At 25.3% G+C, this 21,608-nt stretch overlaps 1 protein-coding gene across 1 annotated transcript; it reads right to left on the bottom strand.

Moving 5' to 3' along the window:
• Positions 1-240: 240 nt before the first annotated feature.
• Positions 241-20,701, bottom strand: LOC126894673 (protein nervous wreck). The gene is made up of 19 exons (XM_050665855.1): positions 20,538-20,701; positions 18,295-18,392; positions 18,180-18,225; positions 18,026-18,111; positions 17,752-17,896; positions 17,076-17,212; positions 15,820-15,883; positions 15,117-15,245; positions 14,890-15,012; positions 14,580-14,831; positions 14,389-14,466; positions 12,276-12,333; positions 11,981-12,217; positions 6,250-6,422; positions 5,843-6,185; positions 5,195-5,608; positions 4,288-4,398; positions 4,147-4,190; positions 241-3,166 (listed from the first exon to the last, which is right to left on the bottom strand). The coding sequence occupies exons 1-19, from the start codon at positions 20,556-20,558 to the stop codon at positions 2,804-2,806; spliced, it is 2,922 nt and encodes a 973-aa protein (XP_050521812.1). The 5' UTR covers positions 20,559-20,701; the 3' UTR covers positions 241-2,803.
• Positions 20,702-21,608: the final 907 nt, after the last annotated feature.

Genomic DNA, 21,608 nt, shown 5'->3' with positions numbered 1-21,608 from the left:
ATTCTAAAAATTAAGATAAATGATTTCAAAGAAAATCATATTTGTTGAATTAAATACATGATATTTAATGATTTAAAATATTTCATTAAAAACTAAGTTGATAGATACTTGTAAAGGAACGATTACATATTTTATAATATATTAAATATTGCTAAAACTTTTACTAAGAATAGTTAATAGATAATTTATTATTTTATATAGACTAAATTTTTAAATATATATATTATATACGAACACAGCTAATAAAATAAAATTCTAATCAGCATACAACTACTTACACAAAAAGGCACTCTTTTTGAAAAAAGATAACGTATCCGGATCATCCGGATACGATAAAAAGATCATCCGGAAAAGAATGTTATTTTAATAAAAAAACAAATAAATATAAAATCAAGCAAACGAATCAATTAACAACCATTTTAGACTATAATTTTGTTATAACAACAATTAAAATTTTAGTTAGCTTTTACATTTATAAAAGTTAAAATTTCAACGTATTGACATTAGATTCTTACTTTGCAACTAAGTGTTTAAAATTTTTTTTTAAAATATCATAACTTTACAAATAGTTATATGTATATGATTTAAAAATTAATTAAAAATATATGTACAAATCACTACACTAAATATACATAAGTAGATATTTATTTATTTTGTAATTTATTGCTTCATTAAAAATAGAATATTTAAGTGCTTTAAATAATTGAATAGTACTATTAAAATAGCATTAAAAATTTAGTAGAAATAATATTAAAATAATATTTTAAGTAAAAAAGTAAGTTTGAAAATATGAAGTAATCGGTTTGATATTTTTCTCAAATTTATATTGACATGGATAGATCCTAATGTCTATAAATCGGTATTAATGTAAAGTTTAACACTAATTATAATGGTACTGGCCAGTTCAATATTTAATATGTGAATATTAATAAAAATATCAATACGGTAACACTATAAATATTCCGTATGTTTAAAATCTCATTGACAAGTAAATAAAAATAAAAAAAAAAAACAAATTTTATTTTCAGCTAATAACGTTATAAGGAGTTGAAAAGACTTTAAAAGAAAATTTTTGGTCAAAGAGGAAATATCAGAACGCGTATAGGCACATAAAACGTCAGAAACCGGAGAGATTAGTCGACCGCCTTTCAGTAGATAGATTTTGCACCCTTATTAGATAGAGCGGGTGTACTCTAATCAGACTGGGCTCGCTTTGAAATAAGGCAGCTTAAGAAAGAGACGAGGTGACCGTGTATTAAGCGTATCTCAAAATTATTACTTATAAGCAATAATATTATATTTTATATATATATATATAATATTATTACTTAATATTATATGATATATTATTACTTTGTTTACAAAATAAAATTAATTTTCGAAAAAATTGTTTAATACCTTTATACAATTAAACTTTTCATATATATTTTTCATTCTTTTAGATTAAAACATTATTTTTGTATATGTCATTTGTGTTTATGTGTGCTCAATATTTTTTTCATAATTTTGTATTCCATAGTTAATTAATCTTATGAAAATTTAAAAGAAGATTATAAAAATTAGTTGATAACAAAAACTTTTACCATAAAAAAAATACATTTATACAAATATTCCATATCGAAGCGTTTTGCAATAACAGCATTATCACTTACAAATTTAACATTTACTTATAGTCAGTTTTTTCAATTGATCAATTTTTGTTATTTAAAATAACAATTTTATGAAGTATAGTAATAGAATTTTAATAATTGAGGTATTGACATTTAAAAAGATCTACCAACAATTAAATTTTACATTTTTTAAATGTTTTAAAGCTCAAAAATTGTATTTAAAAAATTACTTTATTATTAAATATAAAAAAATAGTAACAACCGGAATAGAAACTTATCTCTTCTATACTACTGTAATAGGGACAATCATAATATTTATAAAAATAAAAAACGCAATTTCGGAATTTTTAACACTTACCTTATAATCATTGTCAATACCTCAATTATTATGTATAAATTTTGTTTGAACATTTTCATAAGCACACATTTCTATGAATTTTTTATATATTTTAACAGTATCATAAAGATATCTTTTATTTTAGAACTTAGTAAACCTGAAATAATATATAAACATCTCTAAATAAAATCGTTTACATATGCTATAAATAAAATGAAAACTTAGTTTTGTTGGACATCATGTGTTTAGAAATAATTTAATCGGAAATAATACTTACAGGTAAATTACCTCTCTAATTGTAACTTAATAATAAAATTTATCTAAATACGAATCAAATATATGTTCACTTCTACAAATCATAGTACAGGCTATCACTGAATTAATTTTGTTTAAGTATTTAATTAGTTCAATTCTATACAAGTAATAACATTGAAAATAATACAACAAATTGACTCTTAAATCGAATTATTTATTTACAATAATGTCGATTTGGGTTACTAATGAATGTTAATATTAACTAAATAAAATATTTTTTATATGACATTTTTGATAGATATCAGTTTTTTGTATTTTTTGCAAAATAATATTCAATTTGTTTTCAAATATTTTAAAATTTAATAGTTAATAATTTTAATTTTTAAAATACTAATATTTAAACCCTGAATATATCGTTTTAAATACAACCTAAATAAAATACTATTATAACAAATTTGTGTGAAATGACAATATCAAATATTAATCATTAAATTATTTATTGATGTTATTATTTATTATAATATTACATCATTACCTATGCTGCAAAGTCTTTTTTGTTTACCAATTCAAATAATTTTTAAAGAAATAATGCTCAATAAATTCATGCATTAGATTCTTTTAATTTGTGTAGTTTAGCTAACTGGTCTGGCTCAAGTTCGGGCAGTGGTGGTAAGACAATATCATTAGCTTCGTCAGATTCAAGTAGTTTGAGTTCATCCTCTGATTCTTCAGGTATTGTTGCAGGAAAATAATCACTATCAACACTCATATGATGTTCTTCTTCAGGCTCCTGCTGTGATTCTATCTCAGATTTCGTTTCTGCGTCAGAAGATTCTTGACCAAAAGGTTTTTCAGGCTCCTCAACTACTGGAGTAGCAGCAGTAATGACAATTTGTGCAACTCCTAGACCATCTGTCGCAGGTGCTGGCGGGGGAGGTACATTTGGAGGGCCTGTATGGTCATCCTAAAGAGTATATTCAACTTAAAAAAACTTATAAGGTACTAACTCAAGAGAAAATACAGAATAAAATTTTTTTTAATGTTAACCACTAAATATCACTATAAGTAATATCTACATTTTATTACATTTATTTTTCAATTTAATCACTGATGAAGTTTTTTTTTTAATTCATTCCTATTGTCTTTTAAGATTATCAAATTTAATAATTATAATTTTTTTTAAAGGACAACATACATGTCAAACCAGTTTTCGTATTTAAAAAGATTAATATAAAAACATTATTTAAAAAAATATAAATATTTTAATATTTAGGCGAGAAGAAGAATGCAGCTGAGAAATTAATGTTTTAATGAAAAAGTGCACTAGCCACTTTTGGACAGTTTAACTTACCGTAAGTCAGTATAATCTCCCATTTCAAAATGTTAACATAAGTAAAGTATTTTTACATATGCATCATTTATCAGTACACCTCACCTAACTTGTATAATTTATTTAGTACACTATATAGAAGATTATTCTATAAGACTATATAGACTTTTATTATTTTAATTTATACCGTACAAGGATTTCGTACTTGATTTAATTTAATTAATAATATGTTATTGTAAAATAAATATTCAAACTAGATTTTTAATATATGAAAATCGTTTTATTTTAAGAAAATTGTTTTTAATGCGTGAGCGTGGAGTTTAAAGAAGGAGTCTAAAACATGATTCCAACAGATTCCACTTATACCGGCCTTAGAACGACTATGTATAGAGACAATACCTCTATTATATATTATATAAGTGTTAAAAATATATTCATTACTTACATTTTTTTAATGTACTCAAATTGGGCTTAAGTCTAAAAATTTAATAACGGGTCTATGTGTCACATTTTGTTTTAAATTTCTCTTAGACATTTTTTATATTTTAGTGTTTTATATAAATTAATAACTGTACATTCATTTTAAACTACTTTTCAATTAAATTTAAACTTACATTATCATCATTGTGAATACATAATTGTGGAACCATGGTTATCGCTATAATTTAAAAACAAAATTTATTTCAGGTAATTTATAAAAAAATTAAAATATTGGTTTTATTGAATTAATTAATTACTTAAAAAAAAATTATTACCGTTTTTGTCAGAATTTTCTATTGAATTTCCTGCAAATTGTGTATCATACTGTTCTTGCTGATGTTGAGTTAATTCCATAGAAAAATCATTGTTAGTGTTGGATACTTCAACTAAATTAAAATTATCAAGGTTAGACGTCAGTGGAAGAAGAACTATGAAGTAAACGTACACGATTACTTCTAGAGAATTCACTTAAAAATGAATTCTCTTTTGAGTAGATAAGAATTTGATGAAAATTGAATACAAAATGGAAGGGTGTTTATTGACATAAAATGGGACCTTAAAAATTACATTTAATTAAAAAAGTGGTTACTTTGTATTAGTCATTGGATATTAATTTAGGAATTAAATTTTGCATCATTTGATAATTATCGTGAAGTAAATTATATTATGCACAATAATACACATTATTATATACAATAATAAAATACTATTGGTGTCAAAAAAAAAAAACACAGAAAAATAGTTAAACAATTTGTTTTATATTTCATTCTTAATTTAAAAATTAACTAATTAATAATACATTTAAATATGTACTGTGATAATAATTTAAATTTTACTACTTGAAATTTTACAAATGTGTGAAATAAGTTATCGTGTAAATTGTAGTATGTTTGGGAAATTACCTTTTGTTACTTAACTGAATTTATTAAATATAATTACATTCAATATTAGTAAATTGTAATTTAATTTTTTTAAGTTGGACTTAATCTGTTATTCTATTAGCTCATATATAATTAAATTTTAATACTTTTATATAATTTTATTAAAGTCATGGTTATTATGTAAACATGAAAGTCCCTTTTTTTTTTGTAAATTACTTATATTACACCACTGAAATATATGATATATTATCTTTAAATTACTGATAATTATTAATTAAGTTCGAATGTATTTAACTTTTACCTCCAGCACTTATATCTTCTGGACCATGTTCGCCAATTGGTGTCGGTTGTGTTACAATAACATGTGTGGGTAACAAACGCGAGGAAGTTAACTCAGGTGGAGTGACTGCCGGAGGGGGTGGTGGAGGTGGAGCATTCGTAACAAATTCTGGATGATCATCATTGGAAAAATCACTGTCACCATTTTCAGAAGTTGGTGTAGGTACAAGTTCACCATTATGATAACATTCTTTCACTAAACATGATGGAAAGTGTCCCATGTTACTACCTAATTCACCAACCCACCAGCCATCATCAATATGAGTGGTTTTATCAATAACTTTTATAATTTGTCCTTCTTTCATTCCCAATTCTTCGGGGTCATTACCATCATAATCAAATAATGCAATGCAATATGAAGGAGTATCTGTAATACCTAAAATTTGTACAAATATTTAATGACATTTTTTTTTTTAAACTTTTAAACTTTAAGTTTTTGTTAAAAGTTCTTTGACGAAAGTAAAAAAAAAGTACTTTTAAATATTGAAAAATACTTTTTTTAAACATCACAGAATTATACTGCGTTTTTGTTTGTGTATAAGTTCAAAATGCTGAAGTTTAAGGTGTTAAAATATCAATATAGATAATATTTAAAAACAATTTCATTTACCTCCTTTTTTTTCCCAAACGGTCGTAATACTTTTTTCTGAAGATTGTTCTTCTGCTTCGTTTTCTTCATCAGATTGATTTTGTAGTTGCTGAATTAAAGGTGCATCATTTACCATGTAGTCCACCGATGAAAAGCTTATTTGTGATCTTAGTTGATAATTTGTTGGAGCATCATGGTTGTCTGGATCACATGTTTCTTGTTCAATATCCAAGTAATTAGAAGGAACATATCCTACTTCTCCTTTATAGTTTCTGGCTTTAGACCAACCGTAACTATCACTATCTACACTAAATACTTCAAGTTGCTCATTTTCTACAATAGTCAATTCATCTGGATGTTGAGCCTATAATTTATATTTAATATGTAATAATTTTTACTATTGTGAATAAAAATAAAAAAAAACTTACTGAATAACTATACAAAGCTGTACATTTATAAACGGGTCCTTCTGGCTCTTGAGTATGTTGAGGATAAGTGGATTTATCATCAGAATCGCCAGTTTCTTCCCAGTTTACTTGAGTCGGATCATCCCAACCAGCAGTTAATTGTTCTATACGTTGACGTTCTCGTTCAACAAGTGCTAGATATACACAAACAATTCTTTATTATTCTTACTGATTGTTAATTATTCATAAATAATATACTTTTCAAAAGTATTTTATTCTTCGAAAATTACTTAATTAAATATTATACTTGTAACAATGTACAAATTAAGAATTTATTTATTTAATAAATCAAATAATATGGCATGCAATGGTGGGCATTAAATAGTTAAAAAGTTAAAGTTAAGTTAAAAACTTAATATTTTTTTAACTATTAAACTTAACTAGTTAATTATTTTTCTAATAAACTTTTTAACTTAACTAATTTAATTTTCTCCTGAAATAACTTAGCTTTTTTTTATTTAATTAGTTAAAATAACAGTTAAGCTAAATTCAATATTTTATGAAAACATTTATGTTTTTATACACTGCGTACGTGGTTTAATTTAAAAACAAAAATGGAAATTTACCCTTGAACTACTATATTTATATAACAATAATTACAATTTTCTGAAATTTTTCAAAAATGTATATGTTTTTAACTGATTATTTTAATAACTAGTTTTAAAGATAAAACAGTGCAACTAACACAAAAATGTATAAAACAAATAAAAAAATGTTGTGTTATTATTAATATTTTTTTCCTAAGTTTAAAAGGTATAATGAGTTGTATGATAGGCTAGGAAAAGAATAGGACAAAAGTATGGCGAGAAAGAAATCTATATACTTGCAAAGATAAGAGAGAAATGGTATAAAGATTATCATTATATAGAGTGTATAAAATGTGTTGATAATAAGGTACTCCCGAGTGATGATAATGTGAAAAAAAGATGGAAAGAGTATTTTGAATAATTATTGAATGAGGAGTACCCACCCAAAAGAGACTCCAAATAATGAGTGAGGGATTCCAATCCCTAATCAATAATTGAGCAATATTCCAACGTAGGTCTAACTAAAGAAGTATATAACGTTTTTAGACACTGTTCATTTCTGAATTCTTTAATATTCCTAATTAATAAACCCTAGAGTTCCAAATGAATGGAGGATTAGTATTGTGGTGCCGATATTTAAATATAACGGAGACAAACAGGAGTGTAGAAATTATAGAGGCTTAAAGCTTATGAGTCATAATAGGAAAATTTGGGAAAAGGTAATAGATAAGAGAATAAGAAATGAGACATCGGTATCTATAAACTAGTTTGGATCTATTCCTGGTAAGTGTACAATGGAGTCATTATTTTCTGTGATGCAACTAAAAGAAAAGTTTAGGGAAAATAAGAAAAAGCCGTACAGGTATTTATAGATTTGGAGAAAGCGTATAATACAGTACCGAGAGAGGTTCTAAAGGGGGCATTAATAAGAAAAAGGGTCCCGAAAAGGTACATTAATATAATAAAAAATATGTATGATGACACTTGTACCAAGGTAAAAAGGGCAGGAGGAGTAACAGAAGGTCTTCAATAGGAGTGCATCAGGGTTCTGCTTTAAGACCTTACTTATTCTCTATAGTAATGGATAATATTACTAGAGAAATACAAGCAGAGGTACCTTGTTGCATGTTGGCATGACAATAAGCGAGGTCGTGATTGGAGAGGTGGAGACTTTTAAGTATTTAGGGTCAGTTGTGCAATAGAGTGGTGGTATTAACGAGGATGTAAGACACAGGGATAAGTGTGGGTAGTTGAAGTAGAGAGAAGAGTCTGGTGTCTTATGCGCTAAAAGAACTCCAATGAGGCTGAAAGGTAAATTTTACAAGACTGTAGTGAGACCATCTATGATGTATGGTTCAGAGTGTTAGGCGATTGAAAAGAAAGTAGAGCAGAGAATGAGTGTAACAGAGATAAAAATGCTTAGATGGATGAGTGGAGCGACTAGAGAAGATAAGATAAGAAATAAGCATATGATAGGGACTTTAGGTGTAGCGTCAATTGTGAATAAGATAAGAGAAAATAGACTTAGATGGTTTGGTTATGTTATGTGGAGAGAGGAAGAAATGATCAACTTTAAAAGTTGATAAACGATTCTTAGATTTCCCTTACATCACCGATCAATGAAAGATGATTTTAAGAGATTTTAGAAAAAAAATAAATTTTAAACGAAATAAATTTTTTAGCTTCGATGCGAAGCTGAGAATGTATTAATTTTACTATGATGTGTTTTTTTTTTTATGACTGTTGCCACTTTTTCTCAGCTCTCACTGGACCGATTTCTTTTAAAAGTACGTCAAAAGATCACAAATCGTATCTAGTTGAAGACATTATTCTTAAAAATTGAAAAATTTTCCCTCGTTCCCCGCAAATGGAGGAAATATCCAAAAAAATTACAAATTTAAAAATCGGTAAATTTTGTCATTTTTTTCACTTTTTTTTCTTAAAACTTCCATAACTTTTTCAAAAATCGACAAATCAACATAATTTTTTTTATACTAAATTCTTAGATATTTCCCTTTCATTTAATATAATTTTTTTGAAAATCTAACACTTAATCTGCTCATTCGGGANTTGACTTTCATGAATATTATATAATTTAATTGACATAGAATAAAGGTCATAAGACATAAGAAATTAAACTTATTAAATTTTTTTACTTTTTTATTTTCATACTAAATTTAATAATTATAATTAGTATTTATTCATATATTATATTTTAAAATCAAAGAACTACTAATTAGGATATAATCAAAGAAATAAGAGTTGATGTTGCTTTTGGAATAATCCATCAATTTCTCTAAATGAAACACTATCTACAGATTTGCATCGAAGCGTTTCTTATGATAGTGATTTTAATTACTGTCAAATATCATCTATACTTGTCCCATTTATGCCTTGTCTACACTGTGCCTCGACCCCACTGTGCTACAGTTTTTTTTTTATAAATACTTTAGATATATCCAATTCATTTGGTGCATTGTTTTTAAAAAATTGTCTCTTAACGTGCCCATAAGAATTTAAAAGTTCGATTTTTTTTTTGAAAAAATAAAATTTTCAACTTAACTTTTGAAAATGTTTTAGAAAACCTTACACTTTTGTACATAGCTCAAATTAATTTTCTGAATATGAAGAAATAGCCAAAGCACTATTTGGAGTTCACGATTATTGTCATTATGATATTCGTCGCAAAAAAAAAAAAGAAAAATTCAACCAGATGAGTCATGGGTAAATGATAGAACACCTTTTTTTGGACACAAACATTTTTGCACAAATGCTTATTACCCTATTCTTGACACACTGCATGTACAATTGACCAGACGTAAAAGTGCATATGAAAAAGCTTTAAAAAAATTTAAAGTCTATTAAAGCTCAACTAGTCCATGAAATTAATTATGACAATATAATCGACGTTTTTGCACAGACCAAAGCTAGGAAAAATAAATTTTCAAATTGATTAATATTAAAAAAATTAATTAATTTTTTATCTGCCATGTTTATTAGTTATTTTTAAAAATTATTTTTAAATAAAGTTATTTTAAAATAAAAATATTTTATTAAAATGAATAAAATTAATTTTTTTAATTAAAAGGACGGTGCATGGGACAGGGCCTAGGACCGTAGCAAATCTAAATCCCTCACTGGATGTCACTCTGATGGTGGTCAGAATACTCTCAGTAGGTCAGTAGGGCTTAGACTAGGTCAGTAGGCCTCAGACATGGTCAGTTATTCTCAGAGTTGATCAGCACGTTCAATTACGATTAACCCATTATAAACTTTGTTTTCTTATCGAATTATATGCAAGAAGTGATTCGCCGTGTCTACGTTATAATTGCATAAGAAAACAACATCTATTTATTTCAGAGTATTTATTGGACGTAGGAGACTAATAATTTTACCAAAAATATATAAGGTTTAGAATTTAATTTTATGAGTACATAGATTAAGTAGGCACTAAGAAAAATCAAGTGATTATCCACAATACAAAATATACCGAGTAAATTTAATAAATCGATAATGTTTGTACAGAGTTATTTGGCAGTTATATCTTTGATACGTGTCTACTTCAAGAGTTAAGTAGGAGGTTCATATATAGCCATCATACTACTATGAGTAGACACACGAAGTGATTCAATTCCACTTATCATTGATAACTGTCAAAAATCGTGGCATTATTGATATCATAAAGTGTGACAATTAATTATAATAAATCTTTTATTAATAAAATAAAGAATTATTTACTTTTTTATCATCTTCTAACTCACTTACAAACCCTCGTACACATACCCTGAGTAATAATATTAATAATACAATAAAAACTGTAGCTCAACCCAACCTTTCATTTTATTTATTTTCTTTTAGCTTTGATGCGAAGCTGAGAAGGTATTGGTTTTATTATAATGAGTTGTTTTTTTTTTTTGCATCTGTTACCACTTTTTCTCAGCTCTCACCAAATCGATTTCTTTCAACGATACGTCAAAAGATCACAAATCGTATTTAGTCGAAGACATTACCCTCAAAAATTGAAAAAATTTCTCTCGTTCCCTGTAAATGGGGGAAATCTCCAAAAAAATTACAAATTTAAAAATCGCGAATTTTCGACATTTTTTCAAATTATTTTACTTAAAATTACCAATACTTTTTTAAAGATAATAAAATCAATATAATTATTTTTTTTATAGATGCACGATGTCTATACTTTTCATTTAGTATATTTTTTTTATAAATCTGACTCTTTACCTGCTCACAGGGGGGGATTCAAAATAACAAACTTTTCATAAAAAATTAACTTTTTCAACTTAACTTTTGAAAGTGTTCCGGAAATAATGACACTTTTATATATATCTTAAATTCAAGCTTATGTAATATACTTTATAGTTTATTATGGATAAAAAATATTTTTGTCTTCATTGTGAAAACAGACATTAATTTTAATGTCTGTAATATTAAAGTTAATAAAAAAAATACGATTTTTGTAAAAAAATTCTTTTTTATATTTTTAACTTTATTATGCTATAATTTATTGAAAAGTATATATATCAATAAAATTTTTTTATGAGAAATTATATTTATATCTCTCTCTAATTCGACATACTTTATCTTAATCAAGATGAAAATATGGAACTAGTAGATCATGTAATTTTTGGAATAATCCGCCAATTTTTTAAAATTAAACACTATCTAAAGATTTGGATCCAAGCGTTTAATATGATAGTTATTTTAATCACTATCAGATATCATTATACTTGACCCAACTATGCCACGTCACCAATGTGCCGTGAACCCCCTGTGCTGGGTTTTTTCTTTTTGAGTTACTACATTATTCTGCATGTAATTTTATTGAACAATGAAATAAATTGTGTTGGAATATTTGGCTACGAAATAAAAGAAGCGTTAATTAAAAATATTAAACAGAATAGTGGTGTATTTATGATTTTGCTGATGATGCAATAATATATTTTAAATATTTTTATGCCACAAAAAATTTCTGTTGATATCATTATTACTATTATTAATTTATTTATGTTTAGCATCCTTTCTTAAAAGTTATAATTGTTTAAAAAAATGCAGAAAAATCTACATGACATAGGGCAATGCTACCTACACACCGATGTACGACCGTTATGTAGGCTACTTTTGCATTGTACTTAAAATAAATTAATACAAACCCCAATCTTTATCAATTCCTGCTGAATCTGGCCTTTCTTCTTCATCTTGAGATGACGACTGATGTCGTTCCATTGGTACGGGGCTTTCAGATGGGCCATCACCGTAATCTTCACTATCATAGTCAGATGTCATTGCATTTGTAGCACTACCTTCAACAGTTATAGAAGACGTGCTACTTGACCTCTGAAGTTCAATACTTAAATCTCCAATATCTGCTAGCCATTCTTCAACGTTCACTAAAATAATTTTCTTTCAATAAATAATCATCATATTTTAATTACATTAGCTGCATACCATTTCCATCCCCATTTTTTAAACATTCTATACGTGCTTCTGCTTTCACTTTAGCTATCTAAAAAAGTATTTTATAAAATGTAATAAAATTTTAATTTAAAATTAAAGCTAACACACATTTTTATAAAAGTTAGAATAATATACTTATTTATGATAAGTTTTAAGCGTTAAAAATATATTGATTAGAGGTAATATTTTAATAATCGATATTTAGATCAATAAATCATAACAATGTCATCGTTAGAGGTAATAGAACTAAGATTTTTTTCATTAATTGTAAATTTTAGCTTCGATGCGAAGCTGAGAAGGTATTGGTTTTACTAAGATGTGTTTTTTTTTTTTTGTGTGTCTGTTACCACTTTTTCTCAGCTCTCACCGAACCGATTTCTTTCAATGATACGTCAAAAGATCACAAATCGTATCTAGTCGAAGACATTACCCTTAAAAATTGAAAAAAATTCCCTCGTTCCCCGTAAAAGGGGGAAACCTCCAAAAAAATTACAAATTTAAAAATCGCTAATTTTCGAAATTTTTTCAATTTTTTTTACTTAAAAGTGCCATAACTTTTTCAAAAATAAACATATCAATATAATTCTTTTTTATATAGATGCATAATATCATTACCTTTCATTTGGTATATTTTTTTCATAAATTTAACCCTTAACCTGCCCACAAGGGGGGATTTAAAATGACAACTTTTTCACAAAAAATTAATTTTTTTAACTTAAATTTTGAAAATGTTCCGGAAGGTCTGACACTTTTATATATATCTTAAATTAAAGCTAATGTAATATGCTTTATCATGAAAAAAAAAAATTTCGGACTTTATCTTATCTTCATGGTGAAAATGGCTACCGAATGCTATTTTTGTGTGAAAATTTTCGATTTTGTATTTTCCATTTTTAACTTTATTATGCTATAACTTTTTGAAAAATGTATGAATCATTACAATTTTTTTATGAGAAGTAGTATTTATATAGATCTTTCATTCGACATACTGTTTTTTTAAATCGGACCATTTCCCTAAATACAGGGGGGATTCAAAACATAAAAATGCATATAGAAAGTAGAACTTTTTCAACGTAACTTTTGAAAGTGTTCCGGAAGGTCTGACACTTTTATATATATCTTAAATTAAAGCTAATGTAATATACTTTATAATGGTAAAAAAAAATTTCGGACTTTATTTTATCTTCATGGTGAAAACAGACATTAAACTTAATAAAAAAAATACGATTTTTGTAAAAAAATTCTTTTTTATATTTTTAACTTTATAATGCTATAACTTCTCGAAAGATGTATGGATCAATATAATTCTTTTTTTTGTAGATGCATGATGTCTTTACCTATCATTTGGTATATTTTTTTTATAAATCTGACTTTTTACCTGCCTACAGGGGGGGATTCAAAATGACAACTTTTTCACAAAAAATTGACTTTTTCAACTTAAATTTTGAAAGTGTTCCGGAAAGTCTGACACTTTTATATATATCTTAAATTAAAGCTAATGTAATATACTTTATCATGGAAAAAAAAAATTTCGGACTTTATTTTATCTTCAAGGTGAAAATGGCTACCAAATGCTATTATTGTGTGAAAATTCTCAATTTTATTTTTTACATTTTTAACATTATAATGCTATAACTTATTGAAAAGTGTATTGATCAATATAATTTTTTTATGGGAAATACTATTTTCTAATAATCTCTTTTTTATTCGACATACTTTGTCTTAATCAGGATATTAATAAGGAACTAGCAGTTTATGAAGCTTTTGGAATAATCCACCAATTTTTTAAAATTAAACACTATCTAAAGATTTGCATCGAAGCGTTTTTTTTTTATAGTGATTTTAATCACTGTCAGATATCATTATACTTGATCCAACTATGCCACGTCACCTCTGTGCCGCGACCCCCCTGTGCTGGGTTTTTTTTAACTTATTACGTTTTTCTTCTATTTTAACATTTTTTTATATAAAATCTAAATTATTGACAGAAATTCATGAGACTTTTATATAGTGAAAAATTATCTATGAATTTCTTTTTCCAACACAGCCTAAATAAAAATATTTTTCACATAATCAGTTGTCAGAAAATTAGAAAATTACTCACTTCAGATCTGCGAATACTATTTTTTAACGTTTCAATTTTTGTTTCTAAATCGGGCCCATTTGGATCATTTGGATCATTCTAAATGAGCAATATTACGCATGTAAAATAATAAAAATGTTATGATTAATAAATAGTAAATAAATATTAGCTTAAAAACATATTATTTATAAATTTAATTAAATAACAATAACCTTTTGACCAGAATCTCTAAGCGCTTGGAAGACTTGTAACTTTTTTACATTCTCTTTAATGTTATTAGTTTCTCTTAAAATTCTTGTAGCCCATCTCTTTGCTTCTTGGCTAAGGATTGTAACTACTGCTTCATGATCTGCCGTTATATGGTCTATACTATCACCATCACAAGGTTCAAATAGATATTGAACGTGTTGTTTTAAAACTGGATAGAATAGGTATACACATTGCATATTGTATTCTCGACTTAACTGTATAGACCATTGTATTATTGATTCATTAAAAAAAAAAAATTTAAATACTACTTACTTGTTGAGCTTGATCTTTAACTTTTTTAAATGAGTTATGAACAACTGTGCACGTAATAAGCTCGATTTTACTTAGTAATGACAAGTATTCTTGAACTTTTTCATAAACATTATTTTCCATTGTCTAAATTTGTAAAATAATAAATAGTCATAAATTTTGTAACAATATCAATAAAAAATAATAATTTTATGTATAGATGTTTAGAATTACTTTTTATTAATACATACATTCATTACATTTTGAAGATCTACTAAAAAATAACGTGTTTGATGAGCGTTAGCACCGGCCAAACTAAGTAAGTAATCGTTTCTTGCTCCTGAAGATTTTTCTTCTAAAACTTCTCTTCTGGAAGACACCTGAAATATTTTTAATACTTTTGAATACTAATAGTTTTATCACATAAATAAAATATAAAATTCAGAATTTAACTGGGCATCGACAACCTAAATCAGAGTTATTACAATTGCAAGATGAAGATTTTAAAAATTGATGCACAATAACTTAATGTTGTTGTGCATTATTCAATGTTAAAAGTTTATAAACCCGATTTAATATAGCTAAGCTAATTTCTAAAAGATGATGTTTTTAAATTTATTTAATTGTTGTTGTCTTAAACTATATTCAGTTATGAAATTATAATCATTCCAGAAATTTTTTTAAGGAAATATAGTTTTTATAAAAACTATATTCCTCCTATAAAAAAACTATATTTATAAGTTATAATTAATAATAGTATTAATAATTTTTGATAATCTTTCTTTTGCTCTTAAAACTACTAAACATTTAAAACATAAAGGCCATTATTCATTTTAAAAAGAGGGCTAAACCATGAACATTTTTTACTACCTTCCCACGCAAATTTTTTTAAAAATACACAGCTGCTAATAATAGACTAATTTTGTATGTAAAAAATTATTTTTGCAATCTTACCTTTGCACTATTTTTCTGTAAAGATGTAATTGACTGAAAAAATGAACCTTTTTTCTTTTTTAACCTAAGAGAAAAAAATTAGAATTAGTTATATCACGTGATTATCTTTCAAGCTGTTAATATTTTTTTAATTTTCGATTGATTATTTTAATACATAAGCGTAATTAGAATAAAAATTTTGGGGGTGCTAAATTAATTTTTCGCCATTAATATTTTTTATAAAAATAGTTTTAAATAATAAGTAGTATATTTTTTTGGAAGCTAAGTCCTTAAGACCCCTCATTGCGTTTATGTTTAAATAAAAATAACATTATTTTGCGTTACAATTTTACATGGAATTTGTTGTTATGGTTTATTTCTTATTTTAATGAGATTTTCATATTAAAAAACGTGTAAAACCTACAAAATTACTTTATTTTATTGATTTATTTAGTTAAAAATAGTATTTTTAGCAATTGTAGTATTATAGTCATAAATACATCATTCATTGTTATTTATTTATTTATATGACTGGTGTGGTCATACTATTAAAAAAAACAATACAATTAATTTTAAAATTATCTAGTACGATTTTATTGTTTTATTCTTATAATTTACAAATTACCATTTAATGATATGTCGTATAAGTAAAAAAACAAGATACTATTTTACACCCTTCCAAGATACACATTTATATATTATTAATGTTCAAAAGATTACCCTGTATTATTAAATATTGACACATGCATTCAAAAGTCTACTACGATTTTACTTTGTTCACTAAATCTCTCAATATTATTCAGTTATAAAATTTTAACGTTCTACTTTTGTTACCTTAATATAAAAATAATAATAATTTTATTAAATTCAAATTTTTGTTGAAAAAATGAAAACAAATTTTCTATTATATAAGAAACTAAGTTTTTTTGTTTGGTAGGAAAACCCTAAAAAAGTGGAGCCCGTTACGGACTCATACTATCCCTAAAAATTTACGTTAAATTCAGCTCTGATGAAAAGAGGCGTATTTATGGTGGAACTCGTGAGACGTAAGCTCTTAATTTTAATTATTGAGATGATATTTTTAACTCAGCTGTACATGTAAAAAAGGTCATCAAATTTTTTTTTTTTTTTTAGCTCACACAAAAAAAAATCCTTATTACACGCTTAAATTTTAAAAATTTATTCATACATGTTAGCTGTTTTAGTGTTAAAAAACTCTATGATATAATTATTTCATGTAAAATTATATTATATTAAATAAATAAAAATTAAATTACTTTTCTTCAATATCTTTAGCTTTGTCTCTAACTTCATGGGCATTCTGTTCTTCATCAAAGTAATATTTTTTTGTTTTATCTACATCTTGAACTGAAGAATGTAATTCTTTTTGAACTTGAGCTAAATGATCTGTGCACTAAAAAGTTATGGATTCTTTTATTTTTGTATGTTACATTATAGTGGATTATTTTTAGCTTCGATGTTAAGGAAGATATTAATTTTACAATGATGTGTTTCTATATTATTATTTTTTTATGCATAATATTTGTTCTAACTAAGTAATTTTAAAAATAAAAAAAATTGTTGTAGAGAGGATAAAAAAAATTCCTTTCACCTGTGTATCGAAATTGAACCCAAGTACTTACGTTCCAAGGCACAACGTTTTCTTAACTTAACTATATAAGTCGCTTTATTAATAGATTATAGTAATTCATCTTGTCGGTGGACAAAGTGAATGGCACCTTTATAATATTATAAGGATGCCTTATTAAATTACAATGTATTTTGGAAAAAAATTAAATGTATTCTATACTGTTAGTTTTTTTTTAATTACGTTACGAAGCTAAGAAAGTTTTCGTTAATATATTTAGTAAAAATATTAATACAAAATACTAAGTCAGTAGAAATAACATTCTAAAGAAATTTAATTATACTCGGTCATTTTCTGTATATTACCTTTTTAGCTATTTGAAGTTTATGTGATCGTAATGTCTTTGCTTCGTCATTTATCTTGTTTTGTAATAATTCAATGGCTTCTAGACGTGCTTTTGCAGCAGATTCATTTTCTTCTAGAACTGTTCGCCAAACATTCCACATATTCCTAAATATTTATATTTGGTGTTATAATATACTATCTTTAATTTAATATATTTTATATAACTTCTAGGTAAATTAAATTTAATCGAATATATTCGAAAAAATGTTACACAAATTAAAACTTATCACTAACCATTTTTCTTCGCTACCTTCAGTCTTGATATCGGGTATGTTAGCAATTTTTTTATTTAGAAAAGCTACAGATATTTTCAGTAATGCCTGTATAAAAGTATATTAAATATTGAATTATATATTTCTTTTTTTGTACATAAATCTGAATTACTTACATCTGAATAGGATTTTTCTATTGCTGATTTTTTTATCAAAAAACTCCTGGAAATTGTTTAAATTTGAGATTAACCTTTTTTTGCCTGAAAAATATTTTTAAATTATGTATATTACCTTATATCTTCTAATAAATCGCATTCATTTTGATTTTTTAAATGTAGTTTAGCAATTTGTTCTGAGTGTAAGTTTTTCAAAAACTTAACATAATTCCCCTGTAAAAAAGTAAAGTACTTTTATTATTTGTTATTAAAATGTTTTAGTAACAAAGAATATCTGTCGGGGCCAACAATTTGAAAATTTGAAAAACTAACCAAAAAATGTACAGGGCTTAATCTTATGCTCTATTTAATGACTAATAGGAAGGAAGGATTGATGTATCTACGATTGGAAATAACAATGTTAGATTAATGATAAAATTTTTGCTACAAAATAATATACTATTTCATGTAAAGATTAAATTTCACTAAAAAAAATTAACTCGTGGCTTAATCCTGTTACTAAATATTGAAGCTTAGCCATGTAACGTTATAATATCCAATAGTAATTGCAATAGTTTTTGTTCAATGTGCATACGCTCTTTTTAATACTTGGTAAAAAAATTAAATTTTTAGTTAGAAGTTCCAAAGTAAAGTTCAGTGTTCCTTCCATTAGCACGTTATGCTTGACATTTTGATTTTTTTAAACAGGCAGAATTGTCACGATACCCTTTTAATAAAAAGAGAATTTTTTTATTATATATTTTAATAATTAATAAAATACTTTCAAATACTTCCAATCTGTATTAAGAGAAGCTAGATGGTAGCATCCCACGACCCATCTCTAACTTAACTCGACTGACATGATATGTGTTATATAAAAATACAGTTTTTTACGATTTTATTTTGTTCCAAAATATTATTCCAAAAATTATAATTTAATGACTAACTATTTTAACCATTTTTTTTACATGATTGATTCCAAATCACTTGAACATTAGTTCATTAAAAAAATTACATTGTAACCAAAATTAGTGAATTTATTAAATAAAATATCATTTTTGAAAAGTTTTTAATTCTTAATTATATGAATTTATAAATTTATAAATACATATCATTAGTCAGATTTTTTGAACAAAGTTGAATAATTTATTGAAATCTACCCAAATAGCAATTAAAAAAATATATTATAAAAATAAGTGTTATTAGGGTAAGGAATAAGTTGTTATTAAAGTTATAGTTTTTGGAAATTAGATATTTACTCCTCTTTAAACAAAACATATTTATAGGCTAATATATATTTCTTCAACAAATTTGGGACTCTTCAAAGTGACTAAAATAAAAAAGTATAAATGCATACATTTTTGTTTTTTAATGCATGTATCTGTGAAAATAACTGTTTTATAAATGCAATAGTTAGCTATTCATAGTAAAACTACCTTTGATATAATTTTTGTATTTTAATCTTAAAAATTAAAGCATAAATGTGCTATATTAATTTATATAACTAATAATAAATTGTTACATAGGATAAAGTTGTGGGGAACTTAAGGGGTTTTTCCTCCAAAAACAAACATTTTTTTCGCTATATATTTATCTGTAGCAAATTAGCACATTCTAACGTTTCTCTAAAGTATCTAAAGTATCTCAAACAAAAATTATTTATGTAAATAATTCTATACTTTAGTAATTAGTATTGTAATTCCACAAGAAATTTAACATAAAAACTTTTGAGAAATTTCTGAAAATGATGACCTTTTATTCTATTACATATTTTTGTCAATCATCTCAAAAATGCAGTTATAAATAACTATTTACTCCATATTGTTCAATTACTAGAGCAAGTAACTGATTTAAAAAATTATTTATAAAAGATAAAATAATCGGTCTCAGTTAATTATGATTAATATTATTGGTAATCAGTGACACAACTACAATAATCATAATTTATTAATTATTAAATCGCCAGGAGGTATAAATATACATTATGTGTTATAAATATGAACATTTTTCTTCGCGAAAATAAATTTATTTAATATTAATATTATTCTCAATATAAGCATGAATTTAAATTACAAAAATAAAAAAAAATGATTTGATTGATATAATAATAATAATAATTAATAGAATTAAAACGAATATAAAGTAATAGATAAAAGAAAATTATACATGTAATATGAATTATTTTTCTACTGTAATTAAAAAATATTGCAGCATTATAAAATATAAAATACATAAATATAATATGGATATAATTAAATTTAACTATGTGTTAAATAATTTAATTGTAGGTCATCAATTTACTGCTATCAAAAAGTTAAGTTATGGACTGTAAATATAATATTAAAAAAGTGACATAGTTTATATGTAATTTTAACTTACTTTTCTAGGAGGTGGTTGCATTTCGCTGAAAAACGAACAAGAATAACCGGAATACTCACTTATACACACAAAATGTTTTCTTGCCAACACCCGATCGAACACGGCGCGCAACGCCACCACAACAACGATTACCCTCTTTGCCTTTGGTTCGACGTCGATTTTTCCATTTTCATTTAATCGCGCTTTCTCATAACTTGCCTGTGCAAGTTTAACAGTGTTGCCACCACGTCTAGAATGGCTCAAAACTCCTTTTAATATTTAAAATAGCAAATAATAGACGAACAATTATTTGATTTTACTATGACAGAACTAAATTCGAATATTATTAATCAATAATGTTTAAGTCATAAGTCTTGATATTCACTTTACTTGTAGTAATAGGTAGTTTTTAATATTTTCAGTTTTGGTTCGAATTAAGAATATATATATATATTAATAAGGTAAATTTTCATTCCTCTAAAAATGTTCAAACAAAATGGTTTGATTTTAATTAATACTGATTAATTTTTTCTTTCTTCATGTTTTGTATAAAATTTAATTACTCACAGATCCAGATTTAAAAAAATATGAATATTCATTATCTTTGATAAAATTTTAAATGCTTTCATAAAAACAATTTTTTTTTTCGATTAATAATTTAAGTATACCTCTTACAAAAATATCGTCTATCCTCTCTAAATCTAAAACTGATTAAATGTATACACAAAAAGTATAACACAATTTTAGGTAATTTTATATTTTTTCCCTTTATTTGTGAAGAAAAATCTAGATTACATTTGTTTCAAATGATAACTCTTATTTTAAATATGATAAATTTCTTTATAAATCGAAATATACAAATATATATAATTAAATATATGGGTGTTCAGTAGGTAACAAGTTTTTATTGTTCTTATTATCTACAATAACAATTTACCTGTTTCCTTACTTAATGCTCACTTTGTATAAATATATACAGGCTGGCCCACCACTCACTGACAACTTAAATAACTTTTGATCCAGTTAATATTAGCTTCGATGCGAAGCTGAGAAGGTATTGGTTTTACTAAGATGTGTTTTTTTTTTTTTTTT

Source organism: Daktulosphaira vitifoliae, unplaced genomic scaffold (assembly GCF_025091365.1).
Source record: "Daktulosphaira vitifoliae isolate Bord-2020 unplaced genomic scaffold, ASM2509136v1 Scaffold_1, whole genome shotgun sequence".
NCBI classification, from domain to species: Eukaryota; Metazoa; Arthropoda; class Insecta; order Hemiptera; family Phylloxeridae; genus Daktulosphaira; species Daktulosphaira vitifoliae.
This window is presented reverse-complemented; position numbering and strand designations above follow the sequence as displayed.

What these genes read in the sequence shown, in the direction of transcription:
- LOC126894673 (XM_050665855.1), bottom strand. Translation starts at nt 20,558, where the DNA reads ATGCAACCACCTCCTAGAAAA. An exon ending in AGAAGATATAAGTGCTGGAG is followed by an intron (nt 4,399 to 5,194) that starts GTAAAAGTTAAA and finishes ATTTTAATTTAG; the next exon opens with TTGAAGTATCCAACACTAAC. An exon ending in GTATTCACAATGATGATAAT is followed by an intron (nt 3,167 to 4,146) that starts GTAAGTTTAAAT and finishes TATACTCTTTAG; the next exon opens with GATGACCATACAGGCCCTCC.